The 22,014-nt window shown below is 40.5% G+C and overlaps 5 protein-coding genes across 6 annotated transcripts; 3 read left to right on the plus strand and 2 right to left on the minus strand.

Annotated features, from left to right (window-relative positions):
- The first annotated feature begins 622 nt into the window (after positions 1-622).
- On the plus strand, positions 623-4,590 carry LOC110862934 (OTU domain-containing protein 5). The gene is made up of 10 exons (XM_022112146.2): positions 623-831; positions 1,058-1,291; positions 1,367-1,598; positions 1,824-2,336; positions 2,421-2,576; positions 2,647-2,803; positions 2,876-2,979; positions 3,056-3,289; positions 3,388-3,724; positions 3,846-4,590. The coding sequence occupies exons 4-10, from the start codon at positions 2,247-2,249 to the stop codon at positions 4,007-4,009; spliced, it is 1,242 nt and encodes a 413-aa protein (XP_021967838.1). The 5' UTR covers positions 623-831; positions 1,058-1,291; positions 1,367-1,598; positions 1,824-2,246; the 3' UTR covers positions 4,010-4,590.
- A 538-nt stretch (positions 4,591-5,128) lies between these two features.
- Positions 5,129-9,580, plus strand: LOC110862932. Its single transcript, XM_022112143.2, has 8 exons — positions 5,129-5,543; positions 5,776-6,399; positions 6,481-6,623; positions 6,835-7,191; positions 7,298-7,453; positions 7,525-7,629; positions 7,708-7,911; positions 8,141-9,580. The coding sequence occupies exons 1-8, from the start codon at positions 5,411-5,413 to the stop codon at positions 8,480-8,482; spliced, it is 2,064 nt and encodes a 687-aa protein (XP_021967835.1). The 5' UTR covers positions 5,129-5,410; the 3' UTR covers positions 8,483-9,580.
- LOC110862931 (putative tyrosine-protein kinase Wsck) lies at positions 8,961-13,398 on the minus strand. 2 transcript variants are annotated; one of them, XM_022112142.2, is made up of 9 exons: positions 13,097-13,398; positions 12,775-13,018; positions 12,373-12,699; positions 11,992-12,239; positions 11,631-11,923; positions 11,319-11,568; positions 11,127-11,237; positions 9,802-10,107; positions 8,961-9,502 (listed from the first exon to the last, which is right to left on the minus strand). In XM_022112142.2, the coding sequence occupies exons 1-9, from the start codon at positions 13,301-13,303 to the stop codon at positions 9,425-9,427; spliced, it is 2,064 nt and encodes a 687-aa protein (XP_021967834.1). In that variant the 5' UTR covers positions 13,304-13,398; the 3' UTR covers positions 8,961-9,424. The 2 variants fall into 2 exon arrangements, with proteins under 2 accessions (XP_021967834.1, XP_035701865.1); XM_035845972.1 differs by having other exon boundaries at positions 9,802-10,125.
- Positions 13,399-13,408: 10 nt separating this feature from the next.
- Positions 13,409-15,331, plus strand: LOC110862933 (oxysterol-binding protein-related protein 11). Its single transcript, XM_022112145.2, has 5 exons — positions 13,409-13,632; positions 14,127-14,177; positions 14,253-14,465; positions 14,545-14,698; positions 14,940-15,331. The coding sequence occupies exons 1-5, from the start codon at positions 13,558-13,560 to the stop codon at positions 15,122-15,124; spliced, it is 678 nt and encodes a 225-aa protein (XP_021967837.1). The 5' UTR covers positions 13,409-13,557; the 3' UTR covers positions 15,125-15,331.
- A 3,233-nt stretch (positions 15,332-18,564) lies between these two features.
- On the minus strand, positions 18,565-19,323 carry LOC118433740. The gene is made up of 4 exons (XM_035845973.1): positions 19,162-19,323; positions 18,861-18,972; positions 18,726-18,792; positions 18,565-18,639 (listed from the first exon to the last, which is right to left on the minus strand). Exons 1-4 carry the CDS (start codon positions 19,289-19,291, stop codon positions 18,565-18,567), a joined length of 384 nt encoding a protein of 127 aa, XP_035701866.1. The 5' UTR covers positions 19,292-19,323.
- Between the last annotated feature and the right edge of the window lie 2,691 nt (positions 19,324-22,014).

Raw genomic sequence — 22,014 nt, forward strand, 5'->3', positions numbered from 1 at the left:
AAAGAACGAATATCGGTAGCAAAAAATGACTATTTAAAACTCGGTCACATTTCATACAGTCGTTCGTCATCTCTCGCACTCTGCGAAACGTATGAATATTTGGACAGCTTTATCTCCCGTGGAAATTTTTGCACGCCACTCAAAAAAGTAATGTTTCTGGAAGGAAAAATTTCCTAAATTTGTTATTTTTTTCTGAATATTTTTTTCGGAAAAATTTTTATGCGATGATAACCTACCCTGTTCACATTTCATACTACAGTCGTCATCTCTCTCACTCTCTAAACGTACAGTATGATATATAGATGGGAACTTTCTCCCGGAAATTTTGCACACCATCAAAAAAGTAATGTTTCTGACTGCAAAAACTTTAAATTTCTTTTTTCGGAAAATTTTTCAGAAAAACTAATTGTTACGGAACGATAATCCTACCCGTTTGTGGAACAGTTCGTGATAACTCCCCCTGGTGTGAGTAACCTTAAACGGAGTGTCATTCATGATCTTGATTGTATACGAATCGAGTGTTTGGACTCTGGTTCGAGACTCGTTGGATGGGGCCCAGAGACGCTTCTCAGAAGTCCTTACTTACTGCTTACTTGGCTTGTTCACCAAGATTTAGGAGTAAATTTAGTAGTTAAGGCCTTTCTGCCTTGACTGAAAACCTTGACTGCTCATATGGTCTCCTTCTTCCTTGGGCCCTATAACCATTGACATTCTCACCAAGATTTTCCTACCCTCTGGAAGGTTACATGTTGCCTATTTTGATTTCATCACATCATCAACCCCACCCAGCAAGTTTTCGGAGTCTTCTTGACCCTAGGGAAATTATTTGAGGTATGGGAAAATCGCTTATCGGGACGTGACGTGAGGGCGAGGAGGAAAAACGTATTTTTAAACCACACCCTCCATCGTGACAAAATCGAGATTGTCGTTGTAGAAATGAAATCCGTATCTGATTTTGTTCTGGGTGATGGTTTTTTTAGTGGGTTTTTAGCCTCAGCCTCGCCACTGACTCGAGTGACGTAATTAACGTTTTATGTTCCTTTGTTTGTCCGTACAGGGTGCAGGGAGAGACTTGTAAAAATCAAGCAGACATACGCAATTAGTGATCGCCCAAGTTTCCGGATTTTTGCGAGGTCGTAGAAATTTGGAAATTTGGCAATGAGTTTAAAATTGGATGGGAAAAATTGATAAGAAATCTAAATTTGAAGTAGTAATTAGTCCAAGGAGAGTTTGATATTAACTAAATTTAGTGAACAAACGATCGAAACCGTGACTGTCGTGCTTTCAACGTGTGAGTGATTTTTTACTTTTTTACTTATGTAGAAATTATGAATTTTTCGTAATTTTTTAAAAATTTCTCTTACAGGGACAAATGTGGAAAGTCGCGTATTCGTAACATCTTCTTCATTACCACCACCACCTCGCCTCCGATTTTCGTCCTGTTTTTTACGTCGATATTATAAACAGAGAATGACCATTCTAACGAAAAAGAAGGGAGGCAATTCTTCCAAAAGTGGGGGGAATGGCGAGGCTGACAGTGGTGATCATGGAGGTGGGGCGCACGTCCTCCCCATCCTTTGGTACTGCCACAAATTCAGGTGGGACAGAAATTTAGTCTTTAATTTAACGTTCTACTTTAGAAAATCATCCGAGATAATTGTAACAGTGCAAAGTTTCGTATATACAAATAAGTCTATAAACTGGACACATTTTAATCAATCAACACGTTCTTTATGTGCTGATCGATATCCAATAAAATAAGGAACAGGATTGAATAATAAACTAGAAGTAATAATAAAACGTATTTTTTCCTCTTTTTGCAGCCGGAGAGCTTGAGTTTGAACCCTGACCGTTTATACGGAACGTCCTCCCCCTCATCTCAGTTATGGTCTAGTCAGAACTTATCGCACAATCTAAACCTCAGCCTTGGGAATACTCGAGAAGAGAAGCGTGCCTCCCAACAGGCCCAGTATGACGTCGAGTCTCCCAATCCACACCCAATCGCGCTCCTCGGGACCAAGCGGAGACATGTCAACAACGCCATTAACGCCCACCACCACTCCCATGCTACTCACCCACTCCCACTTCGGTGCTCGTCAAGATCAAAACATAGCCGCCTTGACCGTGGCGGGGACCATGGTCGCTCGTCGGGAACATCGTCGCCAAATCCGGGATCGCCGAACGTTTCCGTCTCGTCGCCAGCGCCACAAGTCCTGCCCGACGCGATCTGTCAGGGTCTCCCAAATATGTCATCTAGTCCTGAAGTGGCGTATAATTCTGAGGACGAGTACGAGGCGCAGCCTCATTCGCAACTTTCGGAGGAGGAGTGGGCCGAGGTGGGGGCTTAACTTATTATTATTACTAATATTTAGCAAAGTTGATGACTTATCAATTAATTATATTTTTGTTGTGTTTACCAGCGTGAGCGCCGATTCGAAAAAAAGATGCGGAAGAAGGGCTACATTATCAAAAAGATGGGGGAGGATGGTGCTTGTCTATTTAGAGCTGTGTCCGATCAAGTTTATGGAGATCAAGAGATGCACACCGTTGTACGGAAGCATTGCATGGACTACATTGTGAGAAGTTTAATTAAGTAAATAATTAGCTAACAAATTAGTTAATTAATAATAATTTAATTCTTCATAGGCCGCCAACGGAGATTACTATTCCCAATACGTCACGGAGGATTTTAACCACTACGTAAACCGGAAACGGTTAGAATATGTTCATGGCAATCACATCGAGATTCAAGCAATGAGTGAAATGTACAATCGAACCATTGAAGTATTTTGCTACAGTACAGGTAAGAATTTAATGCGACAAAAAAAATTGTCAGTTTCTTGATTAAACTTTTCTAATTAACGACAAAAAACAGATCCAATCAACATTTTTCATGGGACGAACCAATCTGACAACGAACCAATTCGGCTTTCCTATCATCGTGGAGTTCACTACAACAGTTTGGTTGATCCGTACAAGGTAGCATCTTCACCATCTCAAATAATTAAGTTAATCATAATTTATCAATTTGTAATTATATTAATATATTTTCCAGGCAACCGTCGGGGTCGGTCTCGGCCTCCCCGGTCACATTCCTGGCCTCGCGGATAAGAACGTCGTGAAGGAGGCGACCCGTCAAAGTGAGGACATGCTCATCGAACAGGCAATGTTGGAAGACAAGCTCCGCGCTACGGACTGGGAGGCAACAAACGAAGCGCTGGAAGAACAAGTCGCAAGAGAAAGTTATCTACAATGGTTGAAGGACAATGAGCGGAGGAACAGAGCAGTGGTGAGTGATTGTGATTATTAAATTTGTGCATACATGGCGAATACGCCTCCACGTAGATAAGCCTAATTGATTAACTGGTCTGTTATTTCCCCGGATAGCGTTCCCCCACGACGGCAACTTCCTCTTCCTCAGCTACGTCCACTTCTGCCTCGTCCTCGGAAGTGAGGTCACCACGAGTCAAGATGAGCAGCAAGACGTCTCAAAGTGGTGGGGCGAACATTTCTCCGCTGGGTTCTCCTTTCCGGGGAGAACCTCCTCCGTCCTTTAAACATTCACCTTCTCGATTATCTCCTCCCCCTTCACTCCCAGGACCGAGTCGACCACCACCCTCAAAATCCCCACCAAAAAGTCCCACGGGAACGGCGACGGATTCCCATAATTTTCAATTATTAGAAACGTCCTCGTTTATTAATCAGTTGCCTCCGGAACTTTTCGGTAATTATAAACAATATTTTATAACTAAATTATTTGCTGTTTGGTGACTTTTCCAATTTTTTAAGTTTTGCTATTATCCTAACTAACTCATTATAAAACGCAAATTATTACCTTGTTTTAGGCATGAACGAATGGGAAGACGCCGGTTTGATGGCGCAAGTCCTCGCAGTATCGCAGCAGGAATACTTGGATAATTTAAAACAACGCAATCGTGATCCATCCCCACCACCGCCGCCGTCGTCAGACGATGGGTCGTCGTCATCATCTCACCAACCACAAAAATAATAGCTTATTTAAATTCACGTAGTCCTCACTCCCGAGTAACGATCATAATTTGTTTCTTATTTATTTAAGAATTATTTCCGTAGTTAATTCACAAAGTCCAGTCAAATCAACGTCAACAGAGCATAATATTCATCGTCACATAGTCCTCGCCCATTATCGCCCTCGTCGCAATTATTATTAAATTAAAATTGAAAACGCTCGTTCGCCCGTCTTCGTTCTCCGCTCTCGCTAATAATTAAGAAAATATTGTAATCCAATGCAATTATTATATATACAAAATATCTACACACATATATATCGCAAATTATATGACGTTAATCGTGATGTACTTATCATCTCCGTTTAAAAAATCGATATGTACTTTATTAATCTGTCTTCTGCTGAGCTGCTGCTATTTACTAACTCTCATCTTCTGATCACCTTATAAATTTTCTTTTTAAATTAGTCTCAATTAGCAGCAATTGACCAGAGTGCAGACCAGATTTTATTGAAATAAAATATCTACTAGTTCTTAATTTGTAATTAACTTAAAAAAAATAAAAATTGTCGATTGTTGTCAAATACGATATGAATTAATGCAATACTAAAATACTTGATTTCTTCTTCCTTTCCTCGACAAATTGATATTAAGAAAATTCAATAATTAGTAATCATAAAAATCATAAAAAAAGCTATCATGGACAATTTATACTTTCACAACTTGAGAGTTTAAAAAATTTCCAAGACTCACTTTGCAAAGTTAATGGCCAAAAGTTAAAAGCAATTAGATCCCCATTTTTTAATTTTGTCCATTTCACAAAAAATGCCGAGAATTTAATTTTGGCAAACTTAATCCGCAATTTTGCCAATATTTTTTTTTTTAGAAATTTCCAGATTCAGTGGTGGTGGTGGTTTCTGATTCTGCTGGATTTGGGACAGTACACAAAGAATGTGACTGATTTTCGTATAATTTGACTTTGACCCCAGTGGTGACCTATGTACCCTTGGCTAATATTATGCTGAAATATGACCTTATGTCCCCTCGCAAGCAAATCCACCACAATCTTTGCGCACGGCCCTTCTCCGTCGGCGAGATTGAGTTGAGGCACGTTGAGGCATCGCTCTCGCTTTCAACGTGCGATGGTTGGTGGTGATTCATTCGAGGTTTGACCTGCTGATGAGAGAGTTAGTCGCTCTCCACAATTTCTTCCTCAGCCAGCCACCACTTTAATTAATTCTAATCGTCTTGTCACAAAAACTATTTCATAATTAGTCGTGGGGGTTGAAATTTACTGTAAATCGTAGTTGGGGAAATTGTAGTTTTCTATTTTCGCTTCGGTTTGAAGAGTCTCCTGTCTCGCACGTGGTAGAATTTGGTAGAAGAAGATAAGCGGTTATCTGATAGAGTAGTACAGAGTCAGGATGAATAATCCATATTTCATCAATGGGGTCCCGATGCAGGCTACCGTTCCGATTCCTACGAGTCTTCCTGGTCATCATCCAATGATGCAGCCTGCCGTCGTCTATGTGCCCTCATACTACGTTCAGCCATTTAGTAAGTACATTTTGTAACTTTTCATCATGACGTGAACAAAATTTGTAGAATTTGCAGAATAACTTGGTAAACAAGGGGGATTTATATATTAGTGAAGTTTGCACATATTTCATATCAGATTTGCAAAGTTGGCAAATTTTTGTTGCTGATCTTCTTTGCTAATTTTATTAGGTGTTTTTATTGTACAAAGTAGTTCTGTAGTAGTAGACTAATTTTTCTTTTCTTCTTTTAGTACCAATGGGTCCAGCCATTGGCCTTCCACCACCCCCACCTCCCATGGAATTTGGGGACATTTACCTTTTTGGCCACCAAGGACTGCCGCCACCTCCATTCTATTCCACGTTCGGGACACCTTTCGTCGTAAATGCAGGGGATCCTCTGAACCCAGCCATATTGCAGCCCGTTGGTGTTCAGGCGCTGAATTATTATGCACATAACCTCTCTTGCCGAATGGAGATCATGTTGACGACGCCAATAACTGAGTTTATCACTGATATAAGTCTTCCTCCACATTTTGCAATAACTTATTCCCTGATCAAGATCTTGGAACGGAATTCGATTGAGTCTGGAATTTTTAAAGTGGATTATGTGAGATCGCCGTTGATGAAGGTTTGCTTCAAGAACATAGCGAATATCTACGCGGCACTTACCACGTCCGAACTGTTCTACACTTTGGAAACCGTTATCGATATGGCGGATACCTTGTTGAAAAATGTAGCTCGTTCTCCTGGAACTCTCAATAATATAGTCAACAGCTCCTTACAAGTCTTGCCAGAAGTCGGGTGCATCAAGTGCCTCAACGCCATCCAGATGGGCTTCAGAGCTATCGAAAAGTTCCACTCGGAGACAGGCGGAGGTAAAGAAATAATCACCCAGAATAATGCATAATAAGTGTGAATCATTCGGTAATTAAAACGTGTCGTCTTCTTATTTGCAGAGGTCACTCTGGATATGAATAAAGTACTCAGTCGAACCCTCGCTCTGTCAAGTTACCTGACGTTTATTAAGGACCCGGAGTTGGAGTGTGCCTTCCTTGATATTTGTGGGGAAATTGGGCCTGGTTTTGATGCTTTGATTATAGTAAGTTGGTCGATAAGACATTTTTAGCTCTAAAATAACTACCATGTAGTTGGCAAACAAAGTAAGAGGCACACACGCCTTTTAAACTCCCTCGAGCAAGTCAGCTCGTTTTCATTACCAATTTTGCAATATTTGCACAGCTTCCAATTGATGATTGGCATTGCGAATGAGATATAGATACATATTTTAATAATTCTTTCTCATGTTTTAGCCGGACTTATTATTTCTCGTTGTCAATAAAGTACTCGATTTCCACTACGAACCGACCAACCCCAATCGGTACAGCGCAGCGCGTGTCGCAGCACAAGCGGGTCGTACAATGGGGAAACTGTTACATATTGAAAGAATGATCAGTACACCGAGAATAATAGATACCGTGTTCATATCTGGATTCAAGAACCTGCGCCTTCTCCCCACGCCAATCCAGCCCACTATTGTGAGGGCAAACTGGTCGTGGGCCTTGGCCGAAATGTCTCAGACGATCTTGGCGAGTAACAGACCAATTTCCAACGCGGTTGTGAAGAAAGTGATTGAGTTCGCTGGCTTGATCAATCAAGGAATCATAAAGGTATGATTAGTCAGATTTCGAAATATGTCAACAAATTGGTTAAGCATGATTACAATCTTATTAGTAAAGAAACATAAATAATGTAATAATTCTTAATTAATTATAGGGTCGGTATAATGGATATCGCGCTTGTGGCAACGTCTTTACAATGATGTGTCCACCCGGACACGGCACCGATGAGGAAGCCGTGGTGATATTTCAGCTTTGTGTGAATCTTGTGTACGACTTGCTAGAACAAATCGGAACGGGTCAAGATTACAAAGTAATTGAAAGACATGAAGACATTATAGATCTTGTATTCTTTGTTAATAATTTGAATAAATTATTTTGCAGAATCGCTGGAATGCTGCGTTCGGGTTAGGCTGTATCTTTCAAAACTATGATTTCGCAATGTATTTGGTTGGAGTAAAGAGTCGGACGCAAAGTCATAGTATTCTGGTATTAAAATTTGTATTAAAATTTGCTTTCTCAATTTTATAATTATTGTTCAAAACATTATTATTATTCAATTGTCAGGACGAAGTGGTGATCGCTCTGTCATGGGCAGTGAAGATTTCACAAAATTATAAAGAGAAAATACAGTGTCTCCTCGGGCTAAAACGAATTTCAGCCCGCGCCATGCTCGGAACTAGCATGAACACGGTCTTGAGCAACATCTGTCTCGCTGTGGAGGGATACCCATTTACGGATAATGAAATGAAGGAGCGGTTCGAGATGGAGGCAAGCAAAATATTAATTTAAAATAAGCCCTTTGATGAGTCATGCTAAAGTTGGCAAAAAAATTTCCAAAAAAATCTGCTAGGCATATTTTTGAAACAGACCCCACTCATAGTACATCCCTTCATGATTCCAATATATATATTTTTTAATTTGTCCCGGTTTTTGTTGCACCAAAACTTGCATAGTGTAAGTACAATCTTAATTGTATATTTTTTAACATGTTATCCAGCTCGTTCTCGCCGTCTGCTCCCTGACAGCCCTGCTTAACCCAGAAGATCATGCCGTAATTGAAACTCAGATCTTCCCCTTTTTCGATCGACTTAAGCCCATACTTCGTCAGATGACCAACCTCATCGTGGGTGACAGGGTCGATATCGTGGGGAAAGCGCGTGATCGTATGCAAGCGATCCGGAATGAAGTAAGCCCCACGATCAAGGAGATGATCTCTGTTATGACATCCTATCTCGGAACGCTTATTGGAGAAGAGGTTGACCTTTTTGACTACGGAGAGGAAGAAATTGACGATGATGTCAATGTGGCGAGATTTAATATGCTAACCATGGCGGATTAATTCTGCTTAATTTAAGTACAGAAAATGAAAATGCAGACTGACTTTAAAATTACTCGAATCAATTGCAAGTGAATATCAACCTCAGTCGCGACTATATTATGCTATTAATGAACTGATTGGTCTGAATTGTCTGCCAAACATCGATCTCAAGTTGCACAAGAACTGAAATACAGAACAGAATCAATTAATGAACATTATGTGCTTTACTTATAACAAACCTGTGATAAAAAATTGCTGAAACATAAGTCCACTAGAGTATGATGCTCATATTTTCTGTCATTGTTGCTAAATTGTGCGTGATTATTTTAGCAGTACAGATATCTTAGATAAGTAAGTTACCACGTAAACTACTCCAAATTATAATGTCGTAGTCTTAATACTATTTTTATACAGGAAACAAGTAATAAAATGTTTTATAAAAATGACCAATATTCTCAACCAGTTAAATGCAGCTAATTAAATAAGTCAAGAATCTCAATTTGTAAATTAATCTTGTCTCTTTATTGTTAATATATTTATATAAAATCATGTAATCATAAAAAAGTAAAAAGGTGTTGTGATTGTGATTCAGAACAAAACAAGGTACTTTTTCGGTTCGGCAAGAGTTATTTAAGTAAATAAGTATATGGTTTGGTTTGGATCGGAATGTTTATAAATGGTGAGGAATTTCATGCCACAATTTGTGTAAACTTTGTGAAGTTATACCTGAGCACAATCAATCTCGTAATTTTGTCGAAGCAGTTGATAAACCCATAGTACAAAATTTACATTTGTTGCATTATAAAGGTGGCGTATAATCCTTCACTATGAGATATATGTTCTGGAGAGGAGGGAGTGAAATGGTGTATTTGTATAATACTTTTAACGATTATTTTGTGTGTATTTCTAATTTCTGTTTCGTTTTGTAAGAGAGCGTCCTTCTTTTCAATGTCACATCGTTGATCACTTTGTACTTGGGAGAAACTCTAGAGATTCAATGTATGGTGGCCACTTGAAAGAGTCCCAGATTCCTAACTCGTCCTGTGAACACAATTGTATTTAATAATAATGACAATCATTAACAAGTGCGTAAATTAAATTATTGAGATAATTCATTAACACCAAGCTTTGGAACTGTGTATATTTCTACATTGTGCATTGTAATATTTGCATAACGTTTGCAAAAATTTACGAGCCAAGTTAATCCCATGAATCATTTCATGCCCAGTGAAAAATCTAAATCCATGTCTTTTAAATTTTTAAAAGGTTCTGCACCAAAATTTGCAGTTTTCAATCTTTGCGTTAATGTACATTCCCTGTCTTTTGCTGACAGTACTTACATTCGCCGTTGGTAGGAGTTCATGCAACGTGCAAGCTAATGTCTCCGGGTCTGGCCGCTCCTCTTTGTCAATCTGCCAGCAGGAGAGCATAAGTTGGTAGAGGCCGTCGCCGAACGTTTCCAACTGTGGCGGCCTCGCTCCCCGTTCCACTCTTCGTTTAATGTCCTCCGTTTTAATCTCATGAAGCGGGGTGGCACCCAAAGTGGCGATTTCCCAAAGGAGGACACCAAACGACCAAGCATCGGATGGAGGTGCCGTTCTCGAGTGAAGCTGCTCTACGGAGATCCATCGGTTGCGGTCGCGTTCCTTTAAATGAAAACCAAACTTACAATGCACATGTCAGACATGTTTCGCACGGATCTTGTTGAAACTAGCACTAAAATCTCAAGGAACTAAACACAAACAATAGTTAGTATGAAATTTGAGCACTTCTGCAGAATTCGCGAAATGGCGAACGTTTTAAGTTGGCGAAAATGCGTATTTTCACCATGCGAAACTATATGGAGTTCACCTCTCCGCTTTTCTCCTGCGCTTCTCTTCGCGAGGTCATCCGTTTTCGCTCAAAATTGAATTAATTAATTTCCTAACCAAGTTCTCATCCGATTTTTTATATTTGGACTTTACATAATTTTTGAGCACTTTTTAATATTTAAAATGGATTCGACTAACTTATAAGTGGATATTATTTTTCAAAATTGTTTCAGAATAATACATTCGATGTTTCTATTTATTCCCTTGGCGTGCTTTAAAGATTTTGATGACAAAAATCTTATGACTTTGTGTAATGTTAGCCCTTATCACACATAGGGAACTAGGTATATTTGGTTTTTTATGGTCTAATATATAAATAAGTTTACAAATATAAATATGCAATGTGAAAAAAGGAAAATCGAATCCACTATTCTGAAATCTCAACAAATTCTTAAAAAATTCCAATGATAGCAACTTAATTTTTATGTTAAATATTAAAAAGGTTCAAAAATTGTGTCAAATCCAAATATAAAAAATCGGATGAGAACTTGGTTAGGAAATTAATTAATTCAATTTTGAGTGAAAACGGATGACCTGGCGAAGAGAAGCGCAGGGGAAAATCGGAAAGCGGCCGTATAGTTTCGCATGGTGAAAATACGCGTGTTCTCTAACTTAAAACCTTCGCCATTTCACGAATTCTGCAGAAGTGCTCAAATGTCATACTAACTATTGTTTGTGTTTAGTTCCTTGATATTTTAGTGCTGGTTTCAACAAGATCCGTGCGAAACATGTCTGACATGTGCATTGTTAGTAGTCATACATTTTTTAGAGAATAGTTATTTCACTTGACATACTTTGTTCACCGGGTTGGCTGCTAGAATACTAAATCCAGTCAGTTTTGGATTGGCCCAGTCATCCTGGTAAGGGAGCACCACAGACCATGAACACAACTCACCGTGGGTTAACTGCATAGAAAAAGGGGAGAACACCAATAATTATAATTGCTGTCAATGTTAGGAATGAGAATTTGTTAATTTGTACATTACATTGTACGAGTGAAGGTGGAACAAGCCTTCCGCCACTCCCATGGCACAAAGAAGAAGAGCCTGCGAACTCCTCGACCCCTCGCCGCTCCTTGTCCGGTGGAGCTCCGTCTTCAGGGGGGTTCCTTCCCCTGGGATAACAAGGTAGAGATATCCCTCCGTTTGGAGAAAGCCGCTAAGAGAGGTCACGTTCACATGGGATGAGGGAAGCAGGAGAGAGTTTAAAGCTCGAAAAGAAGCCTCGTCCCAAGAACTGTTGTGGAACAATCTTTGTATTAGGAAAACTTATCAGTTACAGAAACACTGGATTCCTACCTGCTACCACCGTTTCCTACTTTAGAAGGAATGGTCAACTGAAAGAGCTGAACAGGGTGACGGTCTTGAAGCAAAGAGGCAAAAATAGGGCCGAATTTCCCATTCGCAATTATGGGAATATCCTCCACGCCAGTAGCTCCACCACGAGCTTCGTCTGAATGTGGGAGGACGATTCCTGCGCGAGGAATGCAGGCGATTGAAGCCAGACCGAGCAGCGCCTTTCGTCCCCAGTCCTCTTCCTCAGGGACGAATGATAAGTGGGTGTAGCCGCCACAGTCATTAAATTCATTCGTCTTTGCAAATACAAAATTATACATGTTACGTACTTGCGGAAAAGAGTTTTTGTTTGTATTTAACTTACAGCGTATGGGACTGAAATGGTCGATACTGATGTTGACGGTTGATTATAGGAGGAGGATTGTGCTAAGGGGTGCGCCTCCCTTCGACTCCTTCTCCGGGATAACTTTCCCCTCGTGAGATTCAGTTTAAGGAGGAGAAACACGCCTAAAACTAGAAGGAGGATGATGGATGTGGCTCCAATCGCGATCCAGAGTCCAGTCACGACACCGCCGTCTTCCACAGTAACGACCTCTTGGGCTCGCTGGTCATCTAAAAAGCAGGGTAAACCCAAATTACTTAAAGATGGCAATTATCAATCAATCACTAGACTACAGGTTGAGAGCCCCTCAAAAAACCTATAGTTCGCAAAGGTGACGTGAATACATGCGTCACAAAGACTTACTGGAAAGGGTGATGTGTGAATGTTGGTAATGTCCCGTTGGTGAGTACTGGATCTTGGTTACGTTCTCCCACGTGGAACCCAACCCAAGCGCAGGGTGCCAATGCCCGTGGGACGGGAGTGGCCCGTTATAGTAACCTCCCAGCCTGTCGCCATCCCCGAGAGTGAAGGAGTACGGTAGGTCAGAGGGGTCGTCCCACTGGGCAGCAATATAATAAAGGAGATGAAGCTGAGTTCCTTCCTCCCACCCGACGAGAGAGTCCTTATTAAAGAAACCACGTTCATCGACTAACGCCAATCGATAAAATGAGATGGGACCGTTTAAATTGCCTGAAAATGTAAACATTTTTTGTAAAATGAAAGTTTTTGTATCAAAATACAGAATTAATTTTAAAAGATGTATACTCTTTGCAGGTGATAAACTGATCCCCATCCGTTGTCCCTGCTGCCACTCTAAGCTTGGCGTAGGTGGGGCTTCCGGGATTCCAATTCGAGTCCAAGTGGTGACCATGGTGGGGCTGCTGACTTCACCGTTCTCTCCCAAACTTGTAAGACTTAATGTATACTGGGTCGCGGGGGAAAGAGTAATAAACGACGACGAGACTAGACCTGGCTGCAACCATTCCCACGATCTGACAGGACCCAAATTCTAAAACAAAAACAGTACAATAATTAAGAGATGATTCCTGATGACCAGCTTATCTATAAATGAGATTCAATTGCCTACCTCTCCATACGATTTTATCGGTGTGGCCACGGCTCGATAACCCCTCACCGCACCCCCACCACTGGGAGGAGTCCACTGGACAAAAACGGCATTCTCCGTCTTCCCAACTACCCTCAAATCCCCGGGTGGTGATGGTTGTAGCGCCAAGGTCACAACGACTATGTCGACAAGGAGGGTTACGACAAGGTAATGTTTCGACACGGTCATGGCGTCGTAATTTTTGTCGCCATACCCATCCGTTCGTTCGTTATTACTAAATTACACTCTTGTCAAGGGAGTGAGACTCTTCTCTGGTGTTAGCGGGTGATCTCAGCTCGCCCCGATATTGACATTCGGGTGGAACCATACCATCAAATAATCCAATTATCGTCACTCGCAGACCATTAATTAACACGACGATGTGGACGTGACGACGGCGTGGTGTGACTTCTTCGACCTCTCTCCGTGACCTTTACCTCGCCATGTCGGAGCTTAAGTTGCGGCAACACTATGAAGGACAGTTGAATAAGTATACCAACGTCATGAAGGGGTGGCAGGTATGACCAACATTATTATTTACGATAATTACGGAGAATTTACTCAAGAAACAGTTTATATCTTTCTGTGAATGAAGCCCTTTTTGAACTCATCAAACCATTCACCAAGTTTCCCAATTTTCCAATCAGCCAGGCTTTGCTCAACTTCAACAATAAAATGACCGAATTATAATTAATGTGAATTATTATGCTGCTTGTGAACTCATCCACGAGTTTCAACTCCTTCCTTTCACCACTATCAAATTTACAGGAAATATTCGACATCCTTTCATTTTATACAAATATATTTTAACTTAGATAATAATAGTTAGATGATGATGATTTTAAGTAGTTAATTTTATTGCTGGAAATTTGTTGTAAATATGTATTTGCAATTTGTGAAACGATGGTTTGACTCGAACGGGAAAAAGAGAAAAGCGAGAGAGAAAAAACTGTCTAGAGAAAAAGTTGAACTGTCATTTAACAAAGTTTATTTGATCATGTAATTGTTGCAGTTTCGTTGGTTTGTTCTCCACCCGGACAAAGGAACGTTGGAGTATCATGTGGTGAGTATTATATACATCATATTGTGGGGGTAGCTGTTGGTGTGATAAATTTTAATTTTGCACTTGATTGTTTAGACGGAGGGCGAAGTTCGCGGATCTCGACCCAGAGGTTGCCTCCATCTCGCAGGAGCGGTTATTTCCCCCTCAGAGGAAGACTCGCACACCTTTGTTGTCCACGCTGCTTCTGGTGACCTCTACAAGTTGAGGGCCGTCGACGCCAAGGAGAGACAAGAGTGGATTACGAGGCTCAGAGTAGTCGCCGAACTCCATTCTCAAGCATTATCGCAGGTTGATTACTTAATAAATATGCATTTAGTATTGTGGTAATTCAGTAAGTTTAATATTTCGATTCATTATTAATTGTCAGACTAATAGTGGCCTACGCGAAGGTTCGGGTGGTCTTATTGTTCCCACAAATGCCTCAATTTTAGACGCCTTCTCCCAAGTCACCGACTGGTTGACGAAAGCGGAAAACGCCGCATCCGACGTGGCCGGATGTATCGATAGGTTTCCTATTTCTGGTAAATGAACATTTATTCTGTCATTTTAAAACTGTGTGTAAACTTGAGGAAGTTGGGTCATGGTCATGACATTTGCACAAACTGGGACAAAAGTAAAAAGGCAATTTAAGGGGATGAAGGGGCGCAAAGTTGGTACGACTTGCGGGGATGACTTTTGTAACTTCCCAATGCACATATGCACAGTTTCAGAGTTACAAGCATTTTGCCTTCGTTGTACTCAAATGTACTCTTTTTGTCATAGGTCCCACCATGAAGTGTACGGACGGAGAAGTCCTAGTGCTCAAAGCGACCGCCCAAGCGACCCTTGGTTGTCTGGAGGAATGCCTCTACGCCCTCCAACTCCAGCAAAGGGCCTGTTCCTCCAAACAGCAGGGAAGCCATAGTAGTAATAAATCCGCATTTGGTTCTACCTCTTCAATGAAATGAAAATCACTTGTTCATCATCATTATCATCAAGAAGAAAATCATTATTATAATTTGTAACCATTCCCTCCTCCCTCGGGATGACTCTTCAGTTTCGTTCCACGCACTCAACCGATAAGCACGGCCACGATATTATTAAACATATTAATTAATATTAATCAATAATATAATAAATGAAGAAATAAATACAAACTGCACACTAATAAACTTTTTGTTTTCCTTTCATTATAAATTCTCCACGCTTTATTTCCAGTGTGAATAATAATCATAATAATTATAATAATTAATAATAAATATTATAAGTCGTCATCTTTATGTAGTATCATCACCGTTGAAACACATATTTAAGTAAGTAATTAATGATGACGACGACGATGATGATGACGATGATAATGATGATCTCTGACCTTTCTTTCCGCTCCTAATTTTATAAAGCACTACAAAACTTACCACCACCAGAGAACACACAATTTACAAGTAACAACCATTAATAAATTACTGTCATCAATCATTATTTAAAAGATGTAACAAATACGCGTTAAAAATGCGGTTTTCTTCAGGGGTCATTCAGCAAGGGAGCGACTAATTAATTAGTTTCATGAATTTTGTCTGTTAAATTTTAAAAATTTATTTAACACCCAAAACTTCATGATTTTAGGTTGGTTTTTCTCTCCGTATAATTAATTCGCCTCGAATAATAAATATGTATTTAATACCGATTGATTTTTCTTAATAAAGCTAAAAAATTTCTTTATCCTCTAATTTCTTAATTAGTTTTGTTACCAAGTAATTGCATACGTTTTGTTATTGTTATTTTTCATTCTGGGTTTTTTTCTTCGCGAGATTTTTCTAGTCTTCTTGTTCTTCATTTTTGGATTGAATCGGAATTGTTTTTTCGGACATTTTTTTTTATCACGTACATAAATTATAACAAGTAATAAATAATTGCTCGTTTGTAATTTAAGGGTTTCATTCAGTTAAAGGAGTTTAATAATTTAGTGGTTTATTTTTTCGTATAAAAATGTAAACGACTCCTCGAGGATCTGAGAATTATCATCATCAACCAACTAAAAAAGTACTACGTACATACACAAGACTTGAAAGAATTTTTAAAACAGACAAGAATTTATCTTCCCCATTTTTTAAAAGTAAAATGTATAAGGTAAAAGTTTCTCTAAGATTAATAAGAGCTCATGATTGAACACATTTAGATTGGATCTGCACGTTCGTTAAAATCGTTTTGTTTTTTGTCAACGCCAATTTGTTTGTTTTTTTTCTGCGATGTTGATAGTAGTCGATTGAGTCAAAATCGATTAATTGAACATTTTTTTTATAATGATGGTGATGATTATGAGCAATAAATATTATTCAATAATAAATAATGATTAAAATAATAACAAGAATTTTTGTTATTTTAGTCTTGTAAAATAAATAAAATTAATAAGTGTTGTTCTTAACGGTGAGTTGATGTTGTTGTTGTTCATACAAAAAAACGAGTATGCAGATAATGCTCAACAGTTTAAAAATATTAAATTAATTAATTAAAACGTAATGAAAGCGTCGTTGGGTTTTGTTTTGTGTGTGGAATAAAATTAAATAATTAAATATTTCTATATATAAAACAACAATTAGCCCGTTATACAAATTTGGCCGGCAGTGATGCTGATGACGATCATGATATAATGATGATGAGATACCATATTAAATAAATAATAAAATCGGAATCGTACGTATCTATGATAAGGAAGAGTAGATAAGCAAATGCATACTTCATAATAACCCTGTTTGTAGTTTTTTCTTTTTGTCTCGATTCTGCTTCTTCCGACCAGAGAAAACCTGTCTTGTCTCACTTTCCATCAACGAATTATGGCATAATTAGTTAATTAAAGTCTTAAAAAGTGCATAGATAGAGTGGTAATAGCAACTTATCACGTCTGATGGTTAGGTTATTTATAAATAGATCATCAATTTATATGTCCGTCCATCCGTCCGTCGGTCGGGGAGGACTTAATAAGATAAGCGAGGTCTCTGATTTCAGAAAATACTCAAGTCTTGATTCCGTCCCCAATACACATAGAGACTTTTTCCAAGTTAAATATCCAATAATTATAATTTTAGTACTTGTCGCCTCTTCCAATAATTAATTAATTAATTAATCAACTAATTAACTAACTAACCCTTTCTTTTTCAATCAGAGTAGTTTTTTCCTACTAGAGTCTGGCAGTGACTGGCTTGGCTTGTAGGGTTTTCATTTTAAGTGCACCCTGACTTTAAACACTCGGAAAAAGTAACAAACGACCCGAAAAGCTGAACACACCCCACAAACCTAGACTTATCCACTTACTACCTGCCTAACTAACTATGTACTTATCCAGTAAATATGTGATGATGATAGCCCCTTCGATTTCTTGTATACCCTATAAAATAATGCGTTTTGTGTCTCGTCTACCTATCCACTCCAGGCCGAAGGAATTACATAAATGCGACGACGATGCTATGCCCCCTCCGAAAAAGAGGAGAGAGAGCGAGAATATGTAAAGTAGTTACAGTTGTAAAACATTCTTCTCCTCCTGCGCGACGACAAACTAATCACACGATAACGAACGTACGAACCAACTACGGCTACTATTTTTGTACGACTACTACATATCTACAGACACGGGAGCGATTGATGCGATGATGAGTTGACTCTCATACTCATTATCAAATTACTACCCTAATTAACAACCATAATAAATAAGGAAATCAAATTGCATTATTGTTCCTGTGTAAAACCTGAGAGGCAGCCTTGTTCTGGCACAATATCATCATAATTGTGTGTATCCCTCGTAAATAATAAAGTCACAGTTCTACTATCTAAATGTGTTTAGGGCAGTTTTTGTATCCTCGATTTTTGGATTAACGTCATCCCCACGTTTCTGGAGGGCGACACGTTGACATGAACACACACACGGAGAGAGGAGGACTTTAAGTTGTATCCTTTCTATCGTCACGACGACGGAGGCGAGGAAGAGGACACCGTGGTGAGGAACAAATTGTCCAGGAGGGCGTCCAGTGCCAGTCGTCGCCATCTTCGTCCCCATCCTCGTCCGAACAGAGGGATGGAGATGATGACGATGAAGACGAAACTGCTGCTGCTGTTTTATATTGTGTTTTGAAGAGACCTTTTGTTGGCTAGTGCGTGCTGTTGCTGCTAATTAAACTACTACTGCTACCGAGGAGGAGGAAGAAGAAGGGACGTTTTGACGCTGCTATTTACTTCTTCGTCTGGTAGGAGTAAGAGCGACGCTGTGGTTTTTGTGACCTTTTCATCGCTGTCTTCGTTTTCCTCGTCGTCGTCACCGTTGTCGAGGGAAGAGGAAGAGGAAGGGCACCACTTGCGGCGTGCTTTGTCCGTTGCGATGTGTTGGGTGGGGAAGAGGGAAGGGAAGACGAGGGGAAGCTTATCTTTTGGGAGGAGGTGAGTGGACAGTCTTTTCGGGATGAAACTCTTTCAGGGGACCCACTCGTCGGGAATTCTGTATCCAGAGTGAATAATTGGTTAATTGATTTTTATTTAAAAATTTAAAATGTTACATGAGGTGTAATGTAATGTATGACTTACATTGAGGCTGGAAACCACTGAACGAGCAGTTGTGCCTCTTCCCGGCCACTCTCCGCTTAGCAAGGACCTAACGAAATGACCACAAATTTAAGAATGCCCATAAAGACAACGGTAATCGCTAAAATTGTGACTTACCTGTCCCCTAAAAGTGCAGTGATGCGCCGACGTCGTGTGAAACTGATGGATGAAGCGAGACGATGTTTTATCAGCTCCATGACACGCTTATCAAAGTAGTCGACGTGTTGACCTAAAAGTTTAAATAGGATTATAATTATTAAGAGGAAATTACATTTATACATAATTCATGAAGTTGTTTTATAATTTTGCAAATTTTGTTACATGTAAATTTAAACAATCTAACAACTCTCAAACCACGAGTCACATTTCTTGCAAAGTTTTTGCAGAGTGAAAGTGAATATTGAGTTAAATTGCTTACCAAGATTGAGTCTCTGCTTCCTGCAGCGCTGCTTCTTCCTCCTCCCGACTCCCTTGAACGGGCTGTTGGCGTCGATTTTGTTGCGATTGGCGGCCGCGAGTGAGAGTGCGCCTCCACAGTTGGAGGCCATGTGACTATTGACGTGCCTCTCAAGGGCCCCTTGAACCCGAAGGACTGTCCACAGCCGGGGAAGATACACTTGAAGGGCTTGTTGCCAGAATGGTAGAGGACGTGACGCTCCAGCCATGAGCGAGACGACGACTTCCGGTTAAACACTTTGCACCCTTCCCACAAGCAGACGAACCCCACTTCGCCCTTGCTTTGACTCCCGACATGCACCGTCTGTAAAGAAGCGTTAAATAATTTAAGTTGAGGTCACACATTACATTTTACATACATAAGGACAAATAATTCTAAATTAAACAATTGAATGCGAGTGAAATTACATAAATGAGTGTAAATTTTTACATACAAGCGACAAGTTTGACTAAAGCTTTCTATGATTTTATTCGCAAATTTTCTTTGACCTGGACAGAGCATTCTCAAAAAAACTATTATAATTGAAATATTTTGATTCTACGTAAAATTGTCACGATGCAAAATATTTAAACTACTCCAAACTGCGACTGACGTCATAATACAAAAATTAAAATACATATGAATTTGAATATTTCGGAAATAACAAGTCAAATCTCACCTGGATATGCTCCAACAAATTGTACCCCACCTCCGCACAACAACCCCTCCACAGACACATATCGACAATTCTCCCCTTCGGCACGACTCCTCCCGGGATGAGAATACTACTCGAAACACTGGTCGTGGCCACTTTTAGACGACTCTGCCACCGAGCAGACACGTCCTCCCAGGACGGCCGTGGCTTCAACGGAAACGACGATAAGGAGACGACTTCCACCCCAATATTTTCACGTCGGGTTCATCCTCCTTCTCTGCCTCGGCCAACTTCCGCTTCGCCTTTTTCAGCTGGAGGAAAGTTGTTGAAGTGCGGTGGGAATCGTCATGGTGAACACTTTCTTGTTGTTCCCAGGAGTGGTCGTGGTCGGCATGGTGGTCTGTTGTTTGTACTACTCGATTTACTGGTGGGGCTTATCAGCGGTTTTGGCGTGGTATTGGTAGTGCCACTATCCAATCTCGCCTTCTTGGGCACGGCCGATTTATTGAGATCTTCTTGAGTGGGGGCAACTGCCGGTTGGGGCTGAGGTGAGGAGCTGCGTTTTTGTTGAGTGTTAAAGCGTTGTTGTTTTATTGTTGAGCTGCTGTTGTTTTGAGGCCTTTTCTTCCTGCTGGGCAGCGTGGAAGGAGAGGGCGACGGCGAGAAAGTCCTTACCGACACCACCACTGGAAATTGACCAAACAAATTATGAGTCACGGTCATACGGCATTTAGGAAATAATTGTGTCGAGATTTTAACTTTTTTAATCAATTTACTAGCAATTTCTAGTACAAGACTCGCTCGTTTGTAATTAATTATTAATTATGTATGAATTTTCAGTTAAATTTGCGTACGTACCTAGATGGCTTAGTTGACGAGGTAGTTGTACTAGTTGAGGAGGAAGAGGGTGGCGTGGGGATGGCTTGCTTTGTTGTTGTTTGCTGTAGGAGGTATTGCGTGTAGACGGAGGTCGACGCTGCTTGTGGTCTGCGGCAGCAAGAACAGCAGAGACGGCGGACACGGCTGTCATGATGGACGTGGACGTCGCAAGGAAGGGACGGGGGTTGTTTTTCTTAAAAATGGGGACAAGGCGTGGAGGAGAGGGTGCATCGGGTGAAGAGGAGCAGTCGGAAGAGGAGGAGGATGAATCCGCAGAGGGCGAATAGGGCGCCGTGTCCCCCGAAGTGGTCGAAGAAGGACTCAGCGTCGCCACACCACTGAAACCAGACAAGAAAAAATATTATAAGAATTTATTCCGGGAAATGGATTGGTTTCATAAAATACAGGTCATCACACATGACCACACCACAGTTTCGAATCGAGAATGCTATCTCGACAGTGTTTTTTCACCCAACTTTAACCCCCACGTACAAAAACACAGCATAAAAGGAGGCCAACGCTAAAGGTGCGTTTATGCTTCACGTAATCGTCACGTCCTCCTCCAAATCCGATTTTTGATTGGTAAAATTTTAATTGTCGTAGATGATAATTAGTTCAGCCAATCAAAAAATCGGATTTGGAGGAGGACGTGACGATTGACGTGAAGCATAAAGCACCTTAGCGTTGGCCTCCTTTTTATGCTGTGTTTTTGTACGTGGGGGTTAAAGTTGGGTGAAAAAACACTGTCGAGATAGCATTCTCGATTCGAAACTGTGGTGTGGGTCATGTGTGATGACCTGTATTTTATGAAACCATATCCATTTCCCGGAATAAATTCTTATAATATTTTTCTTGTCTGGTTTCAGTGGTGTGGCGACGCTGAGTCCTTCTTCGACCACTTCGGGGACACGGCGCCCTATTCGCCCTCTGCGGATTCATCCTCCTCCTCTTCCGACTGCTCCTCTTCACCCGATGCACCCTCTCCTCCACGCCTTGTCCCCATTTTTAAGAAAAAACAACCCCCGTCCCCTTCCTTGCGACGTCCACGTCCATCATGACAGCCGTGTCCGCCGTCTCTGCTGTTCTTGCTGCCGCAGACCACAAGCAGCGTCGACCTCCGTCTACACGCCAAATACCTCCTACAGCAAACAACAACAAAGCAAGCCATCCCCACGCCACCCTCTTCCTCCTCAACTAGTACAACTACCTCGTCAACTAAGCCATCTAGGTACGTACGCAAATTTAACTGAAAATTCATACATAATTAATAATTAATTACAAACGAGCGAGTCTTGTACTAG

The sequence above is a fragment of the Folsomia candida genome, unplaced genomic scaffold (assembly GCF_002217175.1).
Source record: "Folsomia candida strain VU population unplaced genomic scaffold, ASM221717v1 Fcan01_Sc088, whole genome shotgun sequence".
In the NCBI taxonomy this organism is placed as follows: Eukaryota; Metazoa; Arthropoda; class Collembola; order Entomobryomorpha; family Isotomidae; genus Folsomia; species Folsomia candida.

Excerpts from the sequence above, each read along its gene's own strand:
- LOC110862934 (XM_022112146.2), top strand. The coding sequence starts at position 2,247 with ATGTCATCTAGTCCTGAAGTGGCGTATAATTCTGAGGACGAGTACGAG. Across the intron at positions 2,337-2,420 it reads CGGAGGAGGAGTGGGCCGAG|CGTGAGCGCCGATTCGAAAA; the intron begins GTGGGGGCTTAA and ends TGTGTTTACCAG. Across the intron at positions 3,290-3,387 it reads AGCGGAGGAACAGAGCAGTG|CGTTCCCCCACGACGGCAAC; the intron begins GTGAGTGATTGT and ends TTCCCCGGATAG.
- LOC110862932 (XM_022112143.2), top strand. The coding sequence starts at position 5,411 with ATGAATAATCCATATTTCATCAATGGGGTCCCGATGCAGGCTACCGTT. Across the intron at positions 7,454-7,524 it reads GAACGGGTCAAGATTACAAA|AATCGCTGGAATGCTGCGTT; the intron begins GTAATTGAAAGA and ends ATTATTTTGCAG. Across the intron at positions 7,912-8,140 it reads AGGAGCGGTTCGAGATGGAG|CTCGTTCTCGCCGTCTGCTC; the intron begins GCAAGCAAAATA and ends CATGTTATCCAG.
- LOC110862931 (XM_035845972.1), bottom strand. The coding sequence starts at position 13,303 with ATGACCGTGTCGAAACATTACCTTGTCGTAACCCTCCTTGTCGACATA. Across the intron at positions 12,700-12,774 it reads CAGTTTATCACCTGCAAAGA|GCAATTTAAACGGTCCCATC; the intron begins GTATACATCTTT and ends TTACATTTTCAG. Across the intron at positions 10,126-11,126 it reads CAGCCAACCCGGTGAACAAA|TTTGGTTTTCATTTAAAGGA; the intron begins GTATGTCAAGTG and ends GTGCATTGTAAG.
- LOC110862933 (XM_022112145.2), top strand. The coding sequence starts at position 13,558 with ATGTCGGAGCTTAAGTTGCGGCAACACTATGAAGGACAGTTGAATAAG. Across the intron at positions 14,178-14,252 it reads GAACGTTGGAGTATCATGTG|ACGGAGGGCGAAGTTCGCGG; the intron begins GTGAGTATTATA and ends TTGATTGTTTAG. Across the intron at positions 14,466-14,544 it reads ATTCTCAAGCATTATCGCAG|ACTAATAGTGGCCTACGCGA; the intron begins GTTGATTACTTA and ends ATTAATTGTCAG.
- LOC118433740 (XM_035845973.1), bottom strand. The coding sequence starts at position 19,291 with ATGGCCTCCAACTGTGGAGGCGCACTCTCACTCGCGGCCGCCAATCGC. Across the intron at positions 18,793-18,860 it reads ACTGCACTTTTAGGGGACAG|GTCCTTGCTAAGCGGAGAGT; the intron begins GTAAGTCACAAT and ends TCATTTCGTTAG. Across the intron at positions 18,640-18,725 it reads CAGTGGTTTCCAGCCTCAAT|AATTCCCGACGAGTGGGTCC; the intron begins GTAAGTCATACA and ends CTCTGGATACAG.